Source organism: Salmo salar, chromosome 18 (assembly GCF_965601325.2).
Source record: "Salmo salar chromosome 18, fSalSal1, whole genome shotgun sequence".
In the NCBI taxonomy this organism is placed as follows: domain Eukaryota; kingdom Metazoa; phylum Chordata; class Actinopteri; order Salmoniformes; family Salmonidae; genus Salmo; species Salmo salar.
The window spans coordinates 91729334-91749502 of NC_138308.1; the positions used below are offsets into that span (position 1 = coordinate 91729334).

At 47.9% G+C, this 20169-nt stretch overlaps 1 protein-coding gene across 2 annotated transcripts in view; it reads left to right on the top strand.

Moving 5' to 3' along the window:
* Positions 1-20169, top strand: part of hspa12b (heat shock protein family A (Hsp70) member 12B) — a 46894-nt gene that overhangs the window by 16875 nt on the left and 9850 nt on the right. For both annotated transcript variants that reach the window (XM_045701596.2, XM_082965300.1), the window contains 3 exons: positions 3109-3292; positions 16578-16664; positions 18198-18302. In XM_045701596.2, the coding sequence (XP_045557552.1) occupies positions 3109-3292; positions 16578-16664; positions 18198-18302 (376 nt within the window). The remainder of the gene's footprint in view (positions 1-3108; positions 3293-16577; positions 16665-18197; positions 18303-20169) is intronic.

Consider the following 20169-nt stretch of genomic DNA (forward strand, 5'->3'; position numbering starts at 1 on the left):
TCTCTCTGTTCTGGATCCCAAACCTCTCTCTGTTTTGGGTCCCAAACCTCTCACTGTTCTGGGTTCAACCTCTCTCTGTTCTGGGTCCCTAACCTCTCACTGTTCTGGGTTCAACCTCTCTCTGTTCTGGGTCCCAAACCTCTCTCTGTTCTGGGTTCAACCTCTCTCTGTTCTGGGTCCCAAACCTCTCACTGTTCTGGGTTCAACCTCTCTCTGTTCTGGGTCCCAAACCTCTCTCTGTTCTGGGTTCAACCTCTCTCTGTTCTGGGTCCCAAACCTCTCTCTGTTCTGGGTTCAACCTCTCTCTGTTCTGGGTCCCAAACCTCTCTCTGTTCTGGGTTCAACCTCTCTCTGTTCTGGGTCCCAAACCTCTCTCTGTTCTGGGTTCAACCTCTCTCTGTTCTGGGTTCAACCTCTCTCTGTTCTGGGTTCAATCTCTCTCTGTTCTGGGTCCCAAACCTCTCTCTGTTCTGGGTACCAAACCTCTCTCTGTTCTGGTTACCAAACCTCTCTCTGTTCTGGGTCCCAAACCTCTCTCTGTTCTGGGTACCAAACCTCTCTCTGTTCTGGTTACCAAACCTCTCTCTGTTCTGGGTCCCAAACCTCTCTCTGTTCTGGGTCCCAAACCTCTCTCTGTTCTGGGTTCAACCTCTCTCTGTTCTGGGTCCCAAACCTCTCTCTGTTTTGGGTCCCAAACCTCTCACTGTTCTGGGTTCAACCTCTCTCTGTTCTGGGTCCCTAACCTCTCACTGTTCTGGGTTCAACCTCTCTCTGTTCTGGGTCCCAAACCTCTCTCTGTTCTGGGTTCAACCTCTCTCTGTTCTGGGTCCCAAACCTCTCACTGTTCTGGGTTCAACCTCTCTCTGTTCTGGGTTCAACCTCTCTCTGTTCTGGGTCCCAAACCTCTCTCTGTTCTGGGTTCAACCTCTCTCTGTTCTGGGTCCCAAACCTCTCTCTGTTCTGGGTTCAACCTCTCTCTGTTCTGGGTCCCAAACCTCTCTCTGTTCTGGGTTCAACCTCTCTCTGTTCTGGGTTCAACCTCTCTCTGTTCTGGGTTCAATCTCTCTCTGTTCTGGGTCCCAAACCTCTCTCTGTTCTGGTTACCAAACCTCTCTCTGTTCTGGGTCCCAAACCTCTCTCTGTTCTGGTTACCAAACCTCTCTCTGTTCTGGGTGCCAAACCTCTCACTGTTCTGGGTTCAACCTCTCTCTGTTCTGGGTCCCAAACCTCTCTCTGTTCTGGGTTCAACCTCTCTCTGTTCTGGGTCCCAAACCTCTCTCTGTTCTGGGTTCAACCTCTCTCTGTTCTGGGTCCCAAACCTCTCTCTGTTCTGGGTTCAACCTCTCTCTGTTCTGGGTCCCAAACCTCTCACTGTTCTGGGTTCAACCTCTCACTGTTCGGTGGCTAAACCTGTCCTCTGCCTCCTACCTCAACTCTCCCTCCATGTTCCAGTGTGGGTCTGGCTCCGATCCTGGATGGCTGGGTGGTGTATTTCCTGCTCATGGTGATGTCATTGGGTTGAACAATCAGGGAGACCGGCATACAAACACAGGAAACCACTCCTGGAGTCTCAACCCTCCCCTATAGCTTCAACCCTCTCAACTCTCCCCAAGCCCACATCTCTACTCAACTCATCCACTTTCCTACCACTCCCCCATCCCTCCCCTCCACTCTCTTGTACCCAGCCCTCTTTACTCTCTCCTCTCCCCAGGACAACCCATCTGTTTTCCTCTCCAACCCCCAGTCCAGCTCTGTCAGGACAACCCATCTGTTCTCCTCTCCTCTCCAACCCCCAGTCCAGCTCTGTCAGGACAACCCATCTCCTCTCCTCTCCTCTCCAACCCCCAGTCCAGCTCTGTCAGGACAAGCCATCTGTTCTCCTCTCCTCTCCAAACCCCCAGTCCAGCTCTGTCAGGACAACACATCTGTTCTCCTCTCCAACCCCCAGTCCAGCTCTGTCAGGACAACACATCTCCTCTCCTCTCCAACCCCCAGTCCAGCTCTGTCAGGACAACCATCTGCTCTCCTCTCCTCTCCAACCCCCAGTCCAGCTCTGTCAGGACAACACATCTCCTCTCCTCTCCAACCCCCAGTCCAGCTCTGTCAGGACAACCCATCTCCTCTCCTCTCCTCTCCAACCCCCAGTCCAGCTCTGTCAGGACAACACATCTGTTCACCTCTCCAACCCCCAGTCCAGCTCTGTCAGGACAACACATCTTTAATCTCTTACTCAACTCCCACTACAATTTGACTCCTGCTCCATTTACCAAACCCTCACTTTACCTCAGTCACTTTTGCCCCAAACCCAACAATTATTTATATTGAAATAACTTTATTTGAATCCATAAATCACACTGTAATCACACACTGTTTATCTCTGTTTATCTAATCCACTATACATACCCCCTCTAACCCCCTCTAACCCCTACTGTACATACCCCCTCTAACCCCCACTATGCATACCCCCTCTAACCCCCACTATACATACCCCCTCTAACCCCTACGGTGCATACCCCCTCTAACCCCCACTAACCCCTACTGTACACACCCCCTCTAACCCCCACTATGCATACTCCATACTCCCTCTAACCCCCACTAACCCCTACTGTACACACCCCCTCTAACCCCCACTATGCATACCCCCTCTAACCCCCACTAACCCCTACTGTACACACCCTCTCTAACCCACACTGTGCTTACCCCTCTAACCCACACTGTAGATACCCTCTCTAACCCCAACTGGGCATACCCCCTCTAACCCCCACTGTGCATACCCCTTCTAACCCCCACTGTGCATACCCCCCTCTGACCCCCACTATTCATACCCCCTCTAACCTCCACTGTACTTAACCTCTCCAACCCCCACTGTGCATACCCCCTCTAACCCCACTATTCATACCCCCTCTAACTCCAACTATACACACCCTCACTAACCCCCACTATACATACCCTCTCCAACCCCCACTATGCATACCCCCTCTAACCCCCTCTACGTATACCCCCTCTAACCCCCACTATTCAGGCTGATCTTGTTTGAGGCTTAGAACCTTATGAAACCTCTAGAACCTTATATTTAACAGCATTAATCTTCCCTCTGTCTCTCTCTAGGCTGGTCTGGTATCTCCTGACACTCCAGAACAGCTCCTGATAGCTCTAGAACCTGAAGCAGCTTCCATCTACTGTCGCAAGCTCCGCCTACACCAGGTGATTGACCTGAGCCTCCAGCCAATGACCAACGGCCTCAGCTTGGAGAGCGACGGGTCCCGCCCTTTTGACTCCAGCTTCAGACAAGGTGAGAGAGAGAGTGAGAGTGAGAGAGAGAGAGAGAGAGAGAGAGAGAGAGATGTAATGTAATGTATCTGGCTTTGCCTTGAATGACTGTTTGCCTGTGTGTGTGTGCTGTTACAGCAGTGCAGAAGTATGTGTGTGTCTGCGTGTGTGTGTATTTTGTGTGAATAGATATACACCCACCCACACACACAGGATATTGTAATCGGAACAAGATGCTGTGAGCCCATGATCTCACCCACACTCTGCCCAGTTAGCTCTCTCATCTCTTTCTTTTTCTTTCTTTCTTTCTTTCTCAAACACTGTAATAGCCTCAAAACATGGTTAAAACTATCATGTTGATGTCATGAATGGTCGGTCCTTGCGTCCATAGCTCTGTCTATGAATTTGAAAGTGTTTACATTTCTCCAGCCCCATCCCTCAGCTGTTTACCAACACATTGGCAGGGACTCCTCTTTGTTGTTGTTTGAACTGCAGATTGCCCTTTTAAACATCATCATTTGTATGTTTCTTTCCTCCGGTTTCCTCCTCTGTTTCCTCCCGTTTCCTCCTCTGTTTCCTCCGGTTTCCTCCTCTGTTTCCTCCGGTTTCCTCCTCTGTTTCCTCCCGTTTCCTCCTCTGTTTCCTCCCGTTTCCTCCTCTGTTTCCTCCCGTTTCCTCCTCTGTTTCCTCCCGTTTCCTCCTCTGTTTCCTCCCGTTTCCTCCTCTGTTTCCTCCCGTTTCCTCCTCTGTTTCCTCCCGTTTCCTCCTCTGTTTCCTCCCGTTTCCTCATCTCTTTCTGCCTATGTTGTAAGACAGCCTTAGGAGCTGTTAGCTAGTGAAGAACAAATTCTTATTTACAATGTCTCTCTCTCTCAATTCAATTTCAATTTAAGGACTTTATTGGCATGGAATATATATATATATATATTTACATTGCCGAAGCAAGTGAAATAGATAATAAACAAAAGTAAAATAAATAATAAAAAATTGACAGTAACATTACACTCAAAAAAGTTCCAAAAGAATAAAGACATTTCAAATGTCATATTATGTCTATTTACAATGTTGTAATGATGTGCAAATACAAAAGGGAAAATAAATAAACATAAATATGGGTTCTATTTACAATGGTGTTTGTTCTTCACTGGTTGCCCTTTTCTTGTGGCAACAGGTCACACACCTTGATGCTGTGATGGCACACTGTGGTATTTCACCCAACAGATATGGGAGTTTATCAAAATTGGATTTGTTTTCAAATCCTTTGTGGTTCTGTGTAATCTGAGGGAAATATGTGTCTCTATGGTCACACATTTGGCAGGAGGTTAGGAAGTGCAGCTCAGTTTCCACCTCATTTTGTGGGCAGTGTGCACATAGCCTGTCTTCTCTTGAGAGCCAGGTCTGCCTACAGCGGCCTTTGTCAATAGCAAGGCTATGATCACTGAGTCTGTACATAGTCAAGGATATCCTTAATTTTGGGTCAGTCACAGTGGTCAGGTATTCTGCCACTGTGTACTCTCTATTTAGGGCCAAATAGCATTCTAGTTTGCTCAGTTTTTTGTAAATTCTTTCCAATGTGTTAAGTAATTATCTTTTTGTTTTCTCATGATTTGGTTGGGTCTAATTGTGCTGCTGTCCTGGGGCTCTGTGGGGTCTGTTTGTGTTTCTGAACAGAGCACAAGGACCAGTTTGCTTAGGGGACTCTTCTCCAGGTTCATCTCTATGTAGGTAATGGCTTTGTTATGTAAGGTTTGGGAATCACTTCCTTTTAGAATTTAACAGCTTTTTTTCTGGATTTTGATCGTAAGCGGGTGTCGGCCTACTTCTGCTCTGCATGCATTATTTGTTGTTGTATGTTGTACACTGAGAATATTTTTGCAGAATTCTGCATGCAGAGTATCAATTTGGTGTTTGTCCCATTTTGTGAATTCTTGGTTGGTGAGCGGACCCCAGACCTCACAACCATAAAGGGCAATGGGTTCTATAACTGATTCAAGTATTTTTAGCCAGATCCTAATTGATATGTTGATTTTTATGTTCCTTTTGATGCACATAGAAGGCCCTTCTTGCTTTGTCTCTCAGATCGTTTACAGCTTTGTGGAAGTTACACGTGGCACTGATATTTAGGCTGAGGTATGTATAGTTTTTTGTGTGCTCTAGGGCAACGGTGTCTAGATGGAATTTGTATACGTGGTCCTGGCAACTGGACCATTTTTGGAACACCATTATTTTTGTCTTACTGAGATTTACTGTCAGGGCCCAGGTCTGACAGAATCTGTGCAGAAGATCTAGGTGCTGCTGTAGGCCCTCCTTGGTTGGGGACAGAAGCGCCAGATCATCAGCAATCAGTAGACATTTGACTTCAGATTCTAGTAGGGTGAGGGCCGGGTGCTACAGACTGTTCTAGTGCCCTCGCCAATTCTTTGATATATATGTTGAAGAAGGTGAGGCTTAAGCTGCATCCCTGTCTCACCCCCCATCCCTGTGGAAAGAAAGGTGTGTGTTTTTTGCCAATTTTAAACGCACACTTGTTGTTTGTGTAAATTAATTTTATAATGTATGTGAGCGGACCAAGTCATTTGGTGTCACTCTAAAGTGGAAAGGTGGAATAAACGAGTCCAGAGTAGGTTTTCTTGATTCAACACAGTTCTCTATTGAGGGATTTCTGACACTACAAACACTCCAACACAGTCAATGAGAATCTCCAAAGGAACAACATACGTCTTCTTTAGATGACACAGGATCACATTACGGTTATCTTCAAATTATAACAACAATCACATATTCGTCACCGTCTTAATGAATCTTCTTGGATAGCACCTCTCTCTCCGTAGCCATTCTCCAGAGATAGTTTATCTTCCTCCCTTCTTGCTGGTTCCATCCTCTCTCTTGTAGGGGAAAGAGAATATCTCATTAGTACCGTCAGCTGTGCTTAATTGACTCTGGTTACCTTGTCTCACATGCCTTGTTGGGCTACTATCTATGAGCCCAGCCTGCCCTCTGGTGGTCCTTCCACATACCTCCCCCCTCAGGACCGGACCGGAGGGTCGGGCGCCAGACGCACCGTCTTGGTCGCGTCGGGACAGCGCGTCTGCATTCCCGTTCCTCGATCCGGCCCTGTGGATGACATGGAAAGAGAACGGTTGTAAAGCAAGAAACCATCTGGCTATTCGGTTGTTATTGTTTCTCTTACCAGCCATCCACGTGAGGGGCGCATGGTCCGTAACTAATGCAAACCTCCGACCCAGTAGGTAGTACCGGAGATAATCGAGGGCCCACTTAATGGCTAGGGCCTCTTTCTCTACGGTAGCATATCTCTGTTCCCGATCGCTGAGCTTTCTACTTATAAAGAGAATCGGCCTCTCTGCTTCGCCTTCACCCTGAGCTAGTACGGCCCCGAGCCCCGTATCCGAGGCGTCTACCTGTACAATGAACTCTTGTGAGAAGTCCGGAGCCTGTAGGACGGGATCAGAACACAGGCCCTCTTTTAGCAATTGAAAGGCCTCCTCCGCCTCATCTTTCCACTCTACCCGGTTTGGCAAGTTTTTCTTGATGAGGTTTGTGAGGGGGTTGGCAATGGTTGCATATCCAGGGATAAAACGGCGATAATATCCCGTTATCCCTAAGAAGGCCCGAACGTCCCGCTTGGTCTGGGGTCGAGGCCAGTCCCGAATTGCCCTGGTCTTCTCTGCCTGTGGGCGTATTTTCCCATTCCCCACGGTGTACCCCAGGTATTCCGCTTCGGACAGACCCAGGCAGCATTTTTTTGGATTGGCCGTCAACCCTGTGGCTTCCAGACTCATGAGCACCGCCCGTAGTCGTAGGAGGTGACTATCCCAGTCCTCGCTGTGGATGACCACATCGTCTATGTACGCCGCTGCGTACTCTTGATGGGGCCGTAGAATGGCATCCATGAGGCGTTGGAAAGTTGCAGCAGCACCATGCAGTCCGAAGGGCATCCTCACATACTGAAAAAGCCCCTCCGGTGTGGCGAAGGCGGTCTTTGGGCGGTCCTCTGGAGCCACCGGCACTTGCCAATATCCCTTCGTCAAATCCAGGGTGGTGATGAACTTGGCCTTTCCTAAGCGCTCCAAGAGTTCATCCACGCGGGGCATGGGATATGCGTCGAATGTAGAGATTGCATTCACGCTCCTAAAGTCGTTGCAGAGTCTCATACTACCATCGGGTTTGGGGACCAGGACTATGGGACTGGACCACTCACTCGTCGATGGCTCGATCACACCCATCCTCAGCATCTCCCTTACCTCGTTCTTGGCGATGACTCGGCGGGCCTCAGGAATACTGTAAGGACGGATATGCACCTTCTTGCCGGGTTCAGTGTGGATATGGTGGAACAAGACATCTGTTTGTCCTGGGAACGGAGAGAATACCCGGCCGAAGTGAATAATCAGCTTGTCTAGCTGTCTCGACTGTTCCGGCAAGAGAGTTTGGCCATGGCGCACCTGTGGTAGAACCTCCTCTTTTCCTTGGCCCTCCATGGCCATCAAAGCCACCTCCTCCTCTCTTCCATGGTACTTCTTCAACAGGTTTATGTGATAGAGTTGGACCTTCTTCCTCCTGTCAGGTTGTTTGATGAGGTAATTGACCGGTGAGACCCTTTTCATTACCTCGTAGGGCCCCCTCCACTGTGCCAGCAAGCGGTGTTCAACTGTGGGCACGAGCACCATCACTTTCTCTCCCACGGAGAACTCACGGGATGTCGCGGACTTATCGTAGGCCCAGCCTTGGGTCCTTTGCGCCTTCTCCATATGCTCCTTTACTATGGGCCACACTGCCGACAGGCGGTCTCTCATCAGGGTAACATGTTCTATTGTGGATCGGAAGGGACATGGTTGGGTCTCCCAGGTCTCCTTGGCTAAGTCGAGGATCCCTCGACAGGGTCTGCCGTAGAGCAATTCAAACGGGGAGAATCCAGTGGACGCCTGGGGTACTTCTCGCAGGGCAAACATTAAGTGTGGGAGAAGCATGTCCCAGTTTTTCCCGTCTCTGGACACCACTCTTCTCAACATGCTTTTAATCGTTTTGTTCAAGCGTTCGCACAACCCATCTGTTTGAGGGTGGAATATGCTTGTACGTATCTGTTGAACCTGATATAACCGACACAAGTCCTTCATCAACCGGGACATGAACGGGGTTCCCTGATCGGTTAGGATCGTCTTGGGACGGCCTACCCGAGAGAACATCATGAACAATTCCTTGGCAATTCCCTTGGACGACATGTTACGCAGGGGTATGGCCTCTGGGAACTTGGTAGCGTAATCTACGACCACTAGGATGTACTCGTGTCCTCTGGCAGATTTTGGGAGGGGTCCCACGAGGTCCATAGCTATGCGTTCAAAGGGAGTCTCTATGATGGGGAGAGGAATCAAAGGGTTACGTAGGTGTGGCCGTGGAGCTGTACGCTGACATTGATCACACGTCCTACAATACCTGGCCACATCACGGGTGACACAGGGCCAATAGAATCTCTGCATGATTCTGTCGATAGTCTTGTCCCGTGCCAGGTGTCCTCCTAGGACGTGGGAATGGGCTAACTGTAGGACTGTATCCCTGTATGGTCTAGGCACCATTAGTAATTCCTGGATTTCCCCCCTTCGTTGCACGACCCAATATAAGAGACCCCGCCTGATTGCATAGTAAGGAAGAGGGGGCTCACCTGATCCGTCGACGTTCCTCCCGTCGATCACCTTCACCTTCCTCATGGCCTCCCTTAGGTCTGGGTCTCTATGCTGCGAGGTGCCGAACTGTCCCTTTAATTCCTGGGGCAGGTCAACCTCGGTAGAGGGGTGTGGAGGTTGTTCCCCATCCCCTCCAGGGGTGACCGAGGAGAATCCCTTCCAGGTTCCCTCCTCGGATGGGGCTTCAAATATATCTCTTAGCGCCTGGTTGCTCCTTCCTTCCTGCGTCGTGTATAACCCTTCGCAGGTGTCTTCATCGGTGGTTTCCTGGAATATCTGTCGTAAACGTTGGGTCTCTATTTCTTCCTCTGCTCCAGAGGACAAGGACGAGGCTACGTCTCCTTGTAGGACTACTACCTCGGGCTTGGATAATTTTTTTTTTTTCTTTCCTGTCCCCCTTCTTCCCATGCATAACGTCATCTGCCGCAGCTCTTTATATAGAGGACAGTCTCTCCCTATCAATAATGGCACCTTCAGCTGGGGTACTTTTCCTGCCCTGACTGTACACCTTCCTTTCGGAGTGAGAATAGACAGATTCACGGTGGGGTAATAGTGGGTGTCTCCATGGATACAGGACACGGCTACTTTGTCTGGTAGCAGTGTTGCTGAGGTCACCATCTGCTCCTCTACTAACGTAACCATACTTCCCGAGTCGAGAATGGCAACCACATCTTGTCCTTCTACTCGAACCGGAATCTCTGGGGCTGGGGCTATTTCTGTTAACCAACAGTGTTGATCATGCCCTCTCGAACCGGGATGCGTGGGGATGGGCATCGATGACTCCGTGACCATGGACTCGTCCTTGCTAGGACATTGTGAGGCATAATGGTCTGGAGACTGACATTTAAAACACCGACCCTGCTGTGTGGGGGATGACTTCTCCCACCTCCGGAGGGGGTTTGGAGGTTTCGGTGGCGGACGTGCCGGGGCGAGTCGTGGTACGGGATTTGCAGAATCCTTCCGTTCCTTCTTGTCCCCTTTTAACAACTCCCCTGTAGATCGGTATGTTTCCACCGCCTGGGCTATGTCGTCGGCTGACAACGGGTTGGTTTGACCCACAACCCTTTTTAAGTCACTGGGTAATTCCCTCAATATCTTGTCCACAACGAGGGTCTCAATTACATGTCCTACTCCCTTTCCGGGTTCCAGCCACTGTTTCATCAGTCGTATTAGAGCGAAGATCTGGGCACGGACGGGTTGGTCAGTCATATAGGTCCACTGATGGAACTTTACAGCTCTATCTCTGGCAGTCAGCTGGTACCGGGACAGGATCTTGGTTTTTAGTCGCCCATAGTCCGCAGCTTCGTGGGAATCCAGGTCAAAATAGGCTTCCTGGGCCACCCTGGTCAAAAGAGGTGCTAATGCGCTCGCCCATTCTGTGGGCGGCCACTCTTCCAAGGTGGCCGTCCTTTCGAAGGTCATGAGGAAGGCCTCGATATCATCGTCCTTGGAGAGACGAGGTAAGATGGCGTGAGCAGCCGCTCTTGGCTTCACTCTAGGTTCTTCTCGCCCACTCAGCTGTCGTTGCAGGAGTTCTATGGTTGTCTGCTGTGCCGTGATCAACTGTTGTAGTAGAGCGTTGTCCATCGTTCTTGAATGGTTCCTCTGTCTACTGGAAGAATCTTGATTTACTCACTTATCCTTGTGTCACTCGTCCACCTAGTTGCCCACATTCTCCACCAATGTGAGCGGACCAAGTCATTTGGTGTCACTCTAAAGTGGAAAGGTGGAATAAACGAGTCCAGAGTAGGTTTTCTTGATTCAACACAGTTCTCTATTGAGGGATTTCTGACACTACAAACACTCCAACACAGTCAATGAGAATCTCCAAAGGAACAACATACGTCTTCTTTAGATGACACAGGATCACATTACGGTTATCTTCAAATTATAACAACAATCACATATTCGTCACCGTCTTAATGAATCTTCTTGGATAGCACCTCTCTCTCCGTAGCCATTCTCCAGAGATAGTTTATCTTCCTCCCTTCTTGCTGGTTCCATCCTCTCTCTTGTAGGGGAAAGAGAATATCTCATTAGTACCGTCAGCTGTGCTTAATTGACTCTGGTTACCTTGTCTCACATGCCTTGTTGGGCTACTATCTATGAGCCCAGCCTGCCCTCTGGTGGTCCTTCCACATGTAGTATGTTTTTCCCCGAACACCACTTTCCATCAATATGTATAGCAGACCTCTTAAAGCCAAATTGAGTCAAAAGCTTTTTTGAAAACAACAAATCATGAAAAGACTTTGCCTTTGTTTCGGTTTGTTTGTTTCTCAGTTAGGGTGTGCAGGGTGAATACGTGGGCTGTCGTACAGTCATTTGGTAAAAAGCCAATTTGACATTTGCTCAGTACATTGTTTATGCTGAGGAAATGTATGAGTCTGCTGTAAGTGATAATACAGAGGATTTTCCCAAGGTTGCTGTTGACGCATATCCCACGGTAGTTATTGGGTCAAATTTCTCTCCACATTTGTGGATTGGGGTGATCAGTCGGTTCCAAATATTGGGGAATATGCCAAAGCTGAGGATGATGTTAAAGAGTTTAAGTATAGCCAATTGGAATTTGTGGTCTGTATATTTTATCATTTCATTTAGTGTACCATGAACCTCCTCAGGCCTTTTAGGGTTGGAGGGTTTGTATTTTGTCCTGTAGTTCGGATCAATGTAATTGGAGAATCCAGTGGGTTCTGGTAGTCTTTAATAGCTGATTCTAAGATTCGTAATTGATCATGTTTATGTTTTTACTGTTTGTTCTTTTTTATAGAGCCAAAAATATTGGAGAAGTGGTTTATCCATACATCTGCGTTTTGGATAGATAATTCTTGTGTGTTGTTTTTTTCCCAATTTTGTTTTCCAATTTTCCCAGAAGTGGTTAGAGTCTATAGATTCTTCAATTACATTGAGCTGATTTCTGACGTGCTGTTCCTTCTTTTTCCGTAGTGTATTTCTGTATTGTTTTAGTGATTCATCATAGTGAAGGCGAAGACTCAGGTTTTCTGGGTCTCTATGTTTTTGGTTGGATAGGTTTCTCAATTTCTTTGTTAGGTATTTGCATGTTTTCATCAAACCATTGGTCATTGTTGTTAATTTTCTTCAGTTGTCTGCTTGAATTTTTTTGATTTGATAAGGCAGCTTGAGAGGTCAAATATACTGCTTAGGTTTTCTAATGCCAAGTTTACACCTTCACTACTACAGTGGAACGTTTTACCCAGGAAGTTGTCTAAAAGGGATTGAATTTGTTGTTGCCTAATTGTTTTTTGGTAGATTTCCTTCCCTTACATCTATAGCATTTCTTTGATTCCTCATGATTGAGTACTGCTCTGTTCAAGTTGGTTTGATTTTGTTGTGATTTGATAGGGGTGTCAGTGGGCTGACTGTGAACACTCTAAGAGACTCTGGGTTGAGGTCAGTGATAAAGTAGTCTACAGTACTACTGCCAAGGGATGAGCTATAGGTGTACCTACCGTAGGAGTCCCCTCAAAGCCTATTACATTTACGTCATTTAGCCTATCATTGAGTATGTTGCAGGAGTTGTGACACGCTTTTGTTGGTTATGTTATCGTAGTTGTGTCTAGGGGGGCAAATGGGGGGAGAGAATGCTGTCACCTTCAGGTAGGTGTTTGTCCCCCTGTGTGCTGAGGGTGTCAGGTTCTTGTCCAGTTCTGGCATTTAGGTCGCCACAGACTAGTACATGTCCCTGGGCCTGGAAATGATCGATTTCCCCCTTGCGGGGGGACATTTTGTGGTAGTAGGGTGGAGATAATCACTTGTGCATTGGGGAAAGTGGAAGAAGCTTTTTCAATCACTCCCTTGAGTGCTGTGACCACCCTTGCCTGCTGGACCCTTGTGCTGGTCTGTTTTGTGGGTTTGTTCTGTCTGGATTGTGTGGACTAGCTCTCTGAGCTCCACCATGTTTCCCCTCAGCACTGTGAATTCATCCCTCTCAATGATGGAGGAGCAGTGCAGTTGTGGGACCTGGGTGTGTTCAGTGCTGGGGGGGGGGGGTGACTATCCTCGTCTGCAGGACAGTTTGAAGAGGTGTGATCAGACTCACTCAGGATGGGGGAGTCGTCACAGAGAGAGAGCTTTTCCTGCTGGAACTGCACGAGGATGCCCTGCGCCATTACTGTCCCAGACTGAGGATGCCCTGCGCCATTACTGTCCCAGACTGAGGATGCCCTGCACCATTACTGTCCCAGACTGAGGATGCCCTGCACCATTACTGTCCCAGACTGAGGATGCCCTGTACCATTACTGTCCCAGACTGAGGATGCCCTGCACCATTACTGTCCCAGACTGAGGATGCCCTGCACCATTACTGTCCCAGACTGAGGATGCCCTGCACCATTACTGTCCCAGACTGAGGATGCCCTGCACCATTACTGTCCCAGACTGAGGATGCCCTGTACCATTACTGTCCCAGACTGAGGATGCCCTGCACCATTACTGTCCCAGACTGAGGATGCCCTGCACCATTACTGTCCCAGACTGAGGATGCCCTGCGCCATTACTGTCCCAGACTGAGGATGCCCTGCACCATTACTGTCCCAGACTGAGGATGCCCTGCACCATTACTGTCCCAGACTGAGGATGCCCTGCGCCATTACTGTCCCAGACTGAGGATGCCCTGCACCATAACTGTCCCAGACTTGTACATGTTGACAGAGGTTGTTTCAATTTCCTCAATGTCTAGTTTCCACTCTGGGCCAATACCCTCTCTCTTGACCGTAGTGTGGTCTTATAGCATTATGGTATGCCAGGGGATGGTCTGTGTGGAAAATGAAGTTGCTTACATTCCCGTCTTTGTAGCAGTCAGCAAATAGTATCTCTGGATTGTCCATGAGGAGCTTTTTTTGTACTTATTCCGTGCAGTGTTGTTTTTAATATCCATGGGGTACTGTATTGTAATGACCTCTCCACAGGGATAAGCCATGAGGGCTTCAAAGACCTCTGCATTTGAGTGGGGGGCTGTGAAACTCTTCTGCCATTGTTAGGCCCATTTTCACACCTCTCCCTTCACACAAGTTAAAGCCAGATCAATTCTGTCCTAGCAGCTTGGGCTGCGCCTTATTTATTAAGCTTTATACAATAAAATGACCTAGAGATTGTCTTTTACTTTTTGGCTTCAGAAGTAGGTTCAGACTGAACATTACTCTGTCTTGTGTTGGATGGTATTTCCAGGTTCTAGTCTGTTTATTCTAAAGGTTTTGATTTGTTAGAAGTTTTAGGTATGGCATTTTGATTTGGATTAAAGGTTTTGATGTTGAGGTTAGTATCATGTAGAAGTCCTTGTGAAAAAATTCAGTTTATCTACATTTATCCAACTGAAATTATATATTTTTGCAGAAGAACTCAGGAGGCCATGAGCTCACTACCTCTGTCTCTCTGTCTTTTCTCTCTCTCTCTCTGTGTGTGTATCTTTTCTCTCTCTCTCTCTCCTCTCTCTCTCTCTGTCTTTTCTCTCTCTCTCTCTGTGTCTTTTCTCTCTCTCTCTGTGTGTGTATCTTTTTTCTCTCTCTCTCTCTTCTTTGTATTTCTTTGCTGTAAAATGACTTCCAGACCCCTTATAAAAACACACAAGCATGCATGAACACACACAGTGTTTTTTTCAGTGGTCCCTGGTTATGTTATTCTGTTCAGAGTCATTACCATATGAGAACGTATGGGCCAGGGTTCAAATTGCCCCCCTCCCACACACACACACACACACACACACACACACACACACACACACACACACACACACACACACACACACACACACACACACACACACACACACACACACACACACACACACACACACATACACACAAACCCTCCATATCCTCAATGTGTGTCTCATTTCAAAATCCCAGATGTCAAAGATACAATACAGGGCCTTGTCATTGTCCCAAAATAGACAACAGAGATGATCTACAACAGAGACTGTATCTACAACAGAGACTGTATTTACAACATAGACTGTATCACAACATAGACTGTATCACAACATAGACTGTATCTACAACATAGACTGTATCTACAACAGAGACTGTATCTACAACATAGACTGTATCACAACATAGACTGTATCTACAACAGAGACTGTATCTACAACAGAGACTGTATCTACAACAGACTGTATCGAGACTGTATCTACAACATAGACTGTATCTACAACAGAGACTATATCTACAACATAGACTGTATCGAGACTGTATCTACAACATAGACTATATCTACAACAGAGACTATGTCTGCAAGAGAGACTATACATACAACAAGGGTACTATGATTGTTGTTTAGACCAGGGTTGACCAGGGTTAAAGCACATTGTCCTAGAACCTCAGCTAATATCAACACATCACCAAACACTAACCACCGTAAGGTACGTTATAAAAACCCAAGATGCTTAGAGGTTAAAGCCCATTTTAAGAGCAAATCTCTGCTATTTTAACTCTCTCTCTCTCTACTATCTCCCTCCATTCTTTCTTGGCTGCAGTGCAAGTCTTTACTCTGTTGTTTTCAGTGGTTGAAGCCATTTACTCTTGACAGTTAGTTAAAAATCTGACAGTTATGTCGGTTTGAATGTATTGGGCCGGTTCCAGGGCCCCCTCACTAAAGTTTGAATGTACTGTATTGGGTCGCTTCCAGGGCCTGCTCAGTAAAGTTTGAATGTACTGTATTGGGTCGCTTCCAGGGCCCCCTCACTAAAGTTTGAATGTACTGTATTGGGTTGGTTCCAGGGCCCCTCACTAAAGTTTGAATGTACTGTATTGGGTCGCTTCCAGGGCCCCTCACTAAAGTTTGAATGTACTGTATTGGGTCGCTTCCAGGGCCCCCTCACTAAAGTTTGAATGTACTGTATTGGGTCGCTTCCAGGGCCCCCTCACTAAAGTTGAATGTACTGTATTGGGTCGCTTCCAGGGCCCCCTCACTAAAGTTTGAATGTACTGTATTGGGTCGCTTCCAGGGCCCCTCACTAAAGTTTGAATGCATTGGGTCGCTTCCAGGGCCTGCTCACTAAAGTTTGAATGTACTGTATTGGGTCGCTTCCAGGGCCTGCTCAGTAAAGTTTGAATGTACTGTATTGGGTCGCTTCCAGGGCCCCTCACTAAAGTTTGAATGCATTGGGTCGCTTCCAGGGCCTGCTCAGTAAAGTTTGAATGTACTGTATTGGGGGTGTAGCCTAGTTTAAGAGCATTGGGCCAGTAACCAAAAGGTCACTGGTTTGAATCCTCGAGCCGACTAGGTAAAATATGTTGATGTGCCCTTGAGCAAGGCACTTAACCCTAACTGCTCCTGTAAGTGGCTCTGGATAAGAGTGTCTGCTTAGTGGCCTACATGTGTTCAAGTATCTACCATGGTTTAATGTTGTGGGTTGGTTGATTTACAGTAACATGTATTTTGTGTCTTTTTATTTTTATGTTGTCTGTTTTAAAAAAAGAAATCTTGTAGGTTGTTTGAATGTTATTGTATGGTTGTTAAAATGTTTTCTGTATCTTGTGTGTGTGTGTGTGTGTGTGTGTGTGTGTGTGTGTGTGTGTGTGTGTGTGTGTGTGTGTGTGTGTGTGTGTGTGTGTGTGTGTGTGTGTGTGTGTGTGTGTGTGTGTGTGTGTGTTGCAGCGCGTGAGCAGCTGAGGAAAGCGAGACACAGCAGAACCTTCCTGGTGGAGAGAGGGACTGGAGAACTCTGGTCAGAGATGCAGACTGGTTAGTCACACACATACTAGCGTGCACACAGTCAGACAGACAGAACACAGACGGATATAAGGGGGTTGACAGTGAGAAAGGCTTTGAGGTCCAGGGTCAAAATAATCAACTCTTCAACCCCCCAATGTGTCCAGAAAATCCCTAAACTGGTCCCTCACACCGTCTCTCTTCTCACTGAGCCATGACAGAAGTCTGGGGAGCCACGCGCCCTCTCTGACCCCTACTACCCTCCCTCCCTTCCTGACACACACACGCCTGCAAGCACAGGCACACACCATGGCACACACACCATGGCCAGGAAGGGTTTGGCCCCTGAGACTCTCCTCTAAAACTCTACTGTAAATAAACTCTCTCTCTCTCTCTTGCTCGCTCTCTCCCCCTTCCTTTCTCTCCTCTCCTCCCAATTCCTACTCAATTACTCACCCTTTTCACCAAATCTACTCTTTCCCTCATCTCTTTCCTCCCCTCTTTCCTCCCTCACTTCTCTCTCTTTCCTCCTCTCTTTCCCTCCTCTCTTTCCTCCTCTCTTTCCCCTCCTCTCTTTCCCCTCCTCTCTTTCCTCCCTCTCTTTCCTCCCTCTCTGTCCCTCTCTTTCCTCCCTCTCTTTCCTCCCTCTCTTTCCTCCCTCTCCGTCCCTCTCTTTCCTCCCTCTCTTTCCTCCCTCTCCGTCCCTCTCTTTCCTCCCTCTCTTTCCTCCCTCTCTTTCCTCCCTCTCTTTCCTCCCTCTCTTTCCTCCCTCTCTTTCCTCCCTCTCCGTCCCTCTCTTTCCTCCCTCTCTTTCCTCCCTCTCCGTCCCTCTCTTTCCTCCCTCTCTTTCCTCCCTCTCTTTCCTCCCTCTCTTTCCTCCCTCTCTTTCCTCCCTCTCCGTCCCTCTCTTTCCTCCGTTTCTCCCTCACTCTATAATTAGAAACCCAGAGGTCCAGCCTTATCTCTATAGCTATCACAAACATATACAAACATACACACGCAATCTCAGCTATTGTAATGCCTGGGAGCTGTTAGTGCTTGGGAGACCGACTCATAACAAACTCTCATGGTGTACTCAGACCTCCATCAGAGAGAAAACACACACTGTCAAATACACACACACACACTGATAGACTGACAGATTAAACCACTGCATCGTAAGAAAAGGAGAGCCCTATTCAATTTTTTTAACTTTCTTAAACTCCATAAGACACAAAAAAAAAACGTTCACGATTGAGTGCTGAATGATTGATATTGACACTCAAAGTTACTGATCTTTCATTGTGTGTGTGTGTGTGTGTGTGTGTGTGTGTGTGTGTGTGTGTGTGTGTGTGTGTGTGTGTGTGTGTGTGTGTGTGTGCGCGCGCGTGTGTGGGTTCGTGTTCGTGTGTGTGTGGGTTTGTGTGCGTGCGTGTGTGGGTTCGTGTTCGTGTGTGTGTGGGTTTGTGTGCGTGCGTGTGTGGGTTCGTGTTCGTGTGTGTGTGTGTGTGTGTGTGCGTGCGTGTGGGGTTTCGTGTTCGTGTGTGTGTGGGTTTGTGTGTGTGCGTGCGTGTGTTCTCTCACCAGGTGACCGGTACATAGTGGCAGACTGTGGAGGAGGAACAGTAGACCTGACAGTTCATCAGATAGAGCAGCCCCAGGGGACACTGAAGGAGCTCTACAAGGTCTCAGGTAACAACCTTAGATACCTCACCACCTTAGATACCTCACCACCTTAGATACCTCACCACCTTAGATACCTCACCACCTTAGATACCTCACCACCTTAGATACCTCACCACCTTAGATACCTCCCCACCTTATATACCTCACCACCTTAGATACCTCACCCCCTTAGATACCCCACCACCTTAGATACCTCACCACTTTAGATACCTCACCACCTTAGATACCTCACCACCTTAGATACCTCACCCCCTTAGATACCTCACCCCCTTAGATACCTCACCACCTTAGATACCTCACCACCTTAGATACCTCACCACCTTAGATACCTCACCACCTTAGATACCTCCTCACCTTAGATACCTCCTCACCTTAGATACCTCACCACCTTAGATACCTCACCACCTTAGATACCTCACCACCTTAGATACCTCCTCACCTTAGATACCTCACCACCTTAGATACCTCACCACCTTAGATACCTCCTCACCTTAGATACCTCCTCACCTTAGATACCTCACCACCTTAGATACCTCACCACCTTAGATACCTCACCACCTTAGATACCTCCCCACCTTAGATACCTCCCCACCTTAGATACCTCACCACCTTAGATACCTCCCCACCTTAGATAACTCACCACCTTAGATACCTCACCACCTTAGATACCTCACCACCTTAGATACCTCACCACCTTAGATACCTCCCCACCTTAGATACCTCCCCACCTTAGATACCTCACCACCTTAGATACCTCACCACCTTAGATACCTCACCACCTTAGATACCTCCCCACCTTAGATACCTCACCACCTTAGATACCTCACCACCTTAGATACCTCACCACCTTAGACACCTCACCACCTTAGACACCTCCCCACCTTAGATACCTCACCACCTTAGATACCTCCCCACCTTAGATACCCCACCACCTTAGATACCCCACCACCTTAGATACCTCACCACCTTAGATACCTCACCACCTTAGATACCTCCCCACCTTAGACACCTCACCACCTTAGATACCTCACCACCTTAGATACCTCACCACCTTAGATACCCCACCACCTTAGATACCTCACCACCTTAGATACCTCACCACCTTAGATACCTCCCCACCTTAGACACCTCACCACCTTAGATACCTCACCACCTTAGATACCTCCCCACCTTAGATACCTCCCCACCTTAGATACCTCACCTTAGACACCTCACCACCTTAGATACCTCACCACCGTAGATACCTCACCACCTTAGATACCTCCCACCTTAGACACCTCGCCACCTTAGATACCTCACCACCTTAGATACCTCACCACCTTAGATACCTCACCACCTTAGATACCTCACCACCTTAGATACCTCACCTTAGATACCTCACACCCTTAGATACCTCACACCCTTAGATACCTCACACCCTTAGATACCTCACACCCTTAGATACCTCACACCCTTAGATACCTCACCTTAGATACCTCACCACCTTAGATACCTCACCTTAGATACCTCCTCACCTTAGATACCTCACCACCTTAGATACCTCCTCACCTTAGATACCTCACCACCTTAGATACCTCCCCACCTTAGATACCTCCCCACCTTAGATACCTCACCACCTTAGATACCTCACCTTAGATACCTCACCACCTTAGATACCTCACCTTAGATACCTCCCCACCTTAGATACCTCACCACCTTAGATACCCCACCTTAGATACCTCACCACCTTAGATACCTCACCACCTTAGATACCTCACCACCTAAGATACCTCACCTTAGACACCTCACCACCTTAGATACCTCACCACCTTAGATACCTCACCACCTTAGATACCTCACCACCTTAGATACCTCCCCACCTTAGATACCTCAC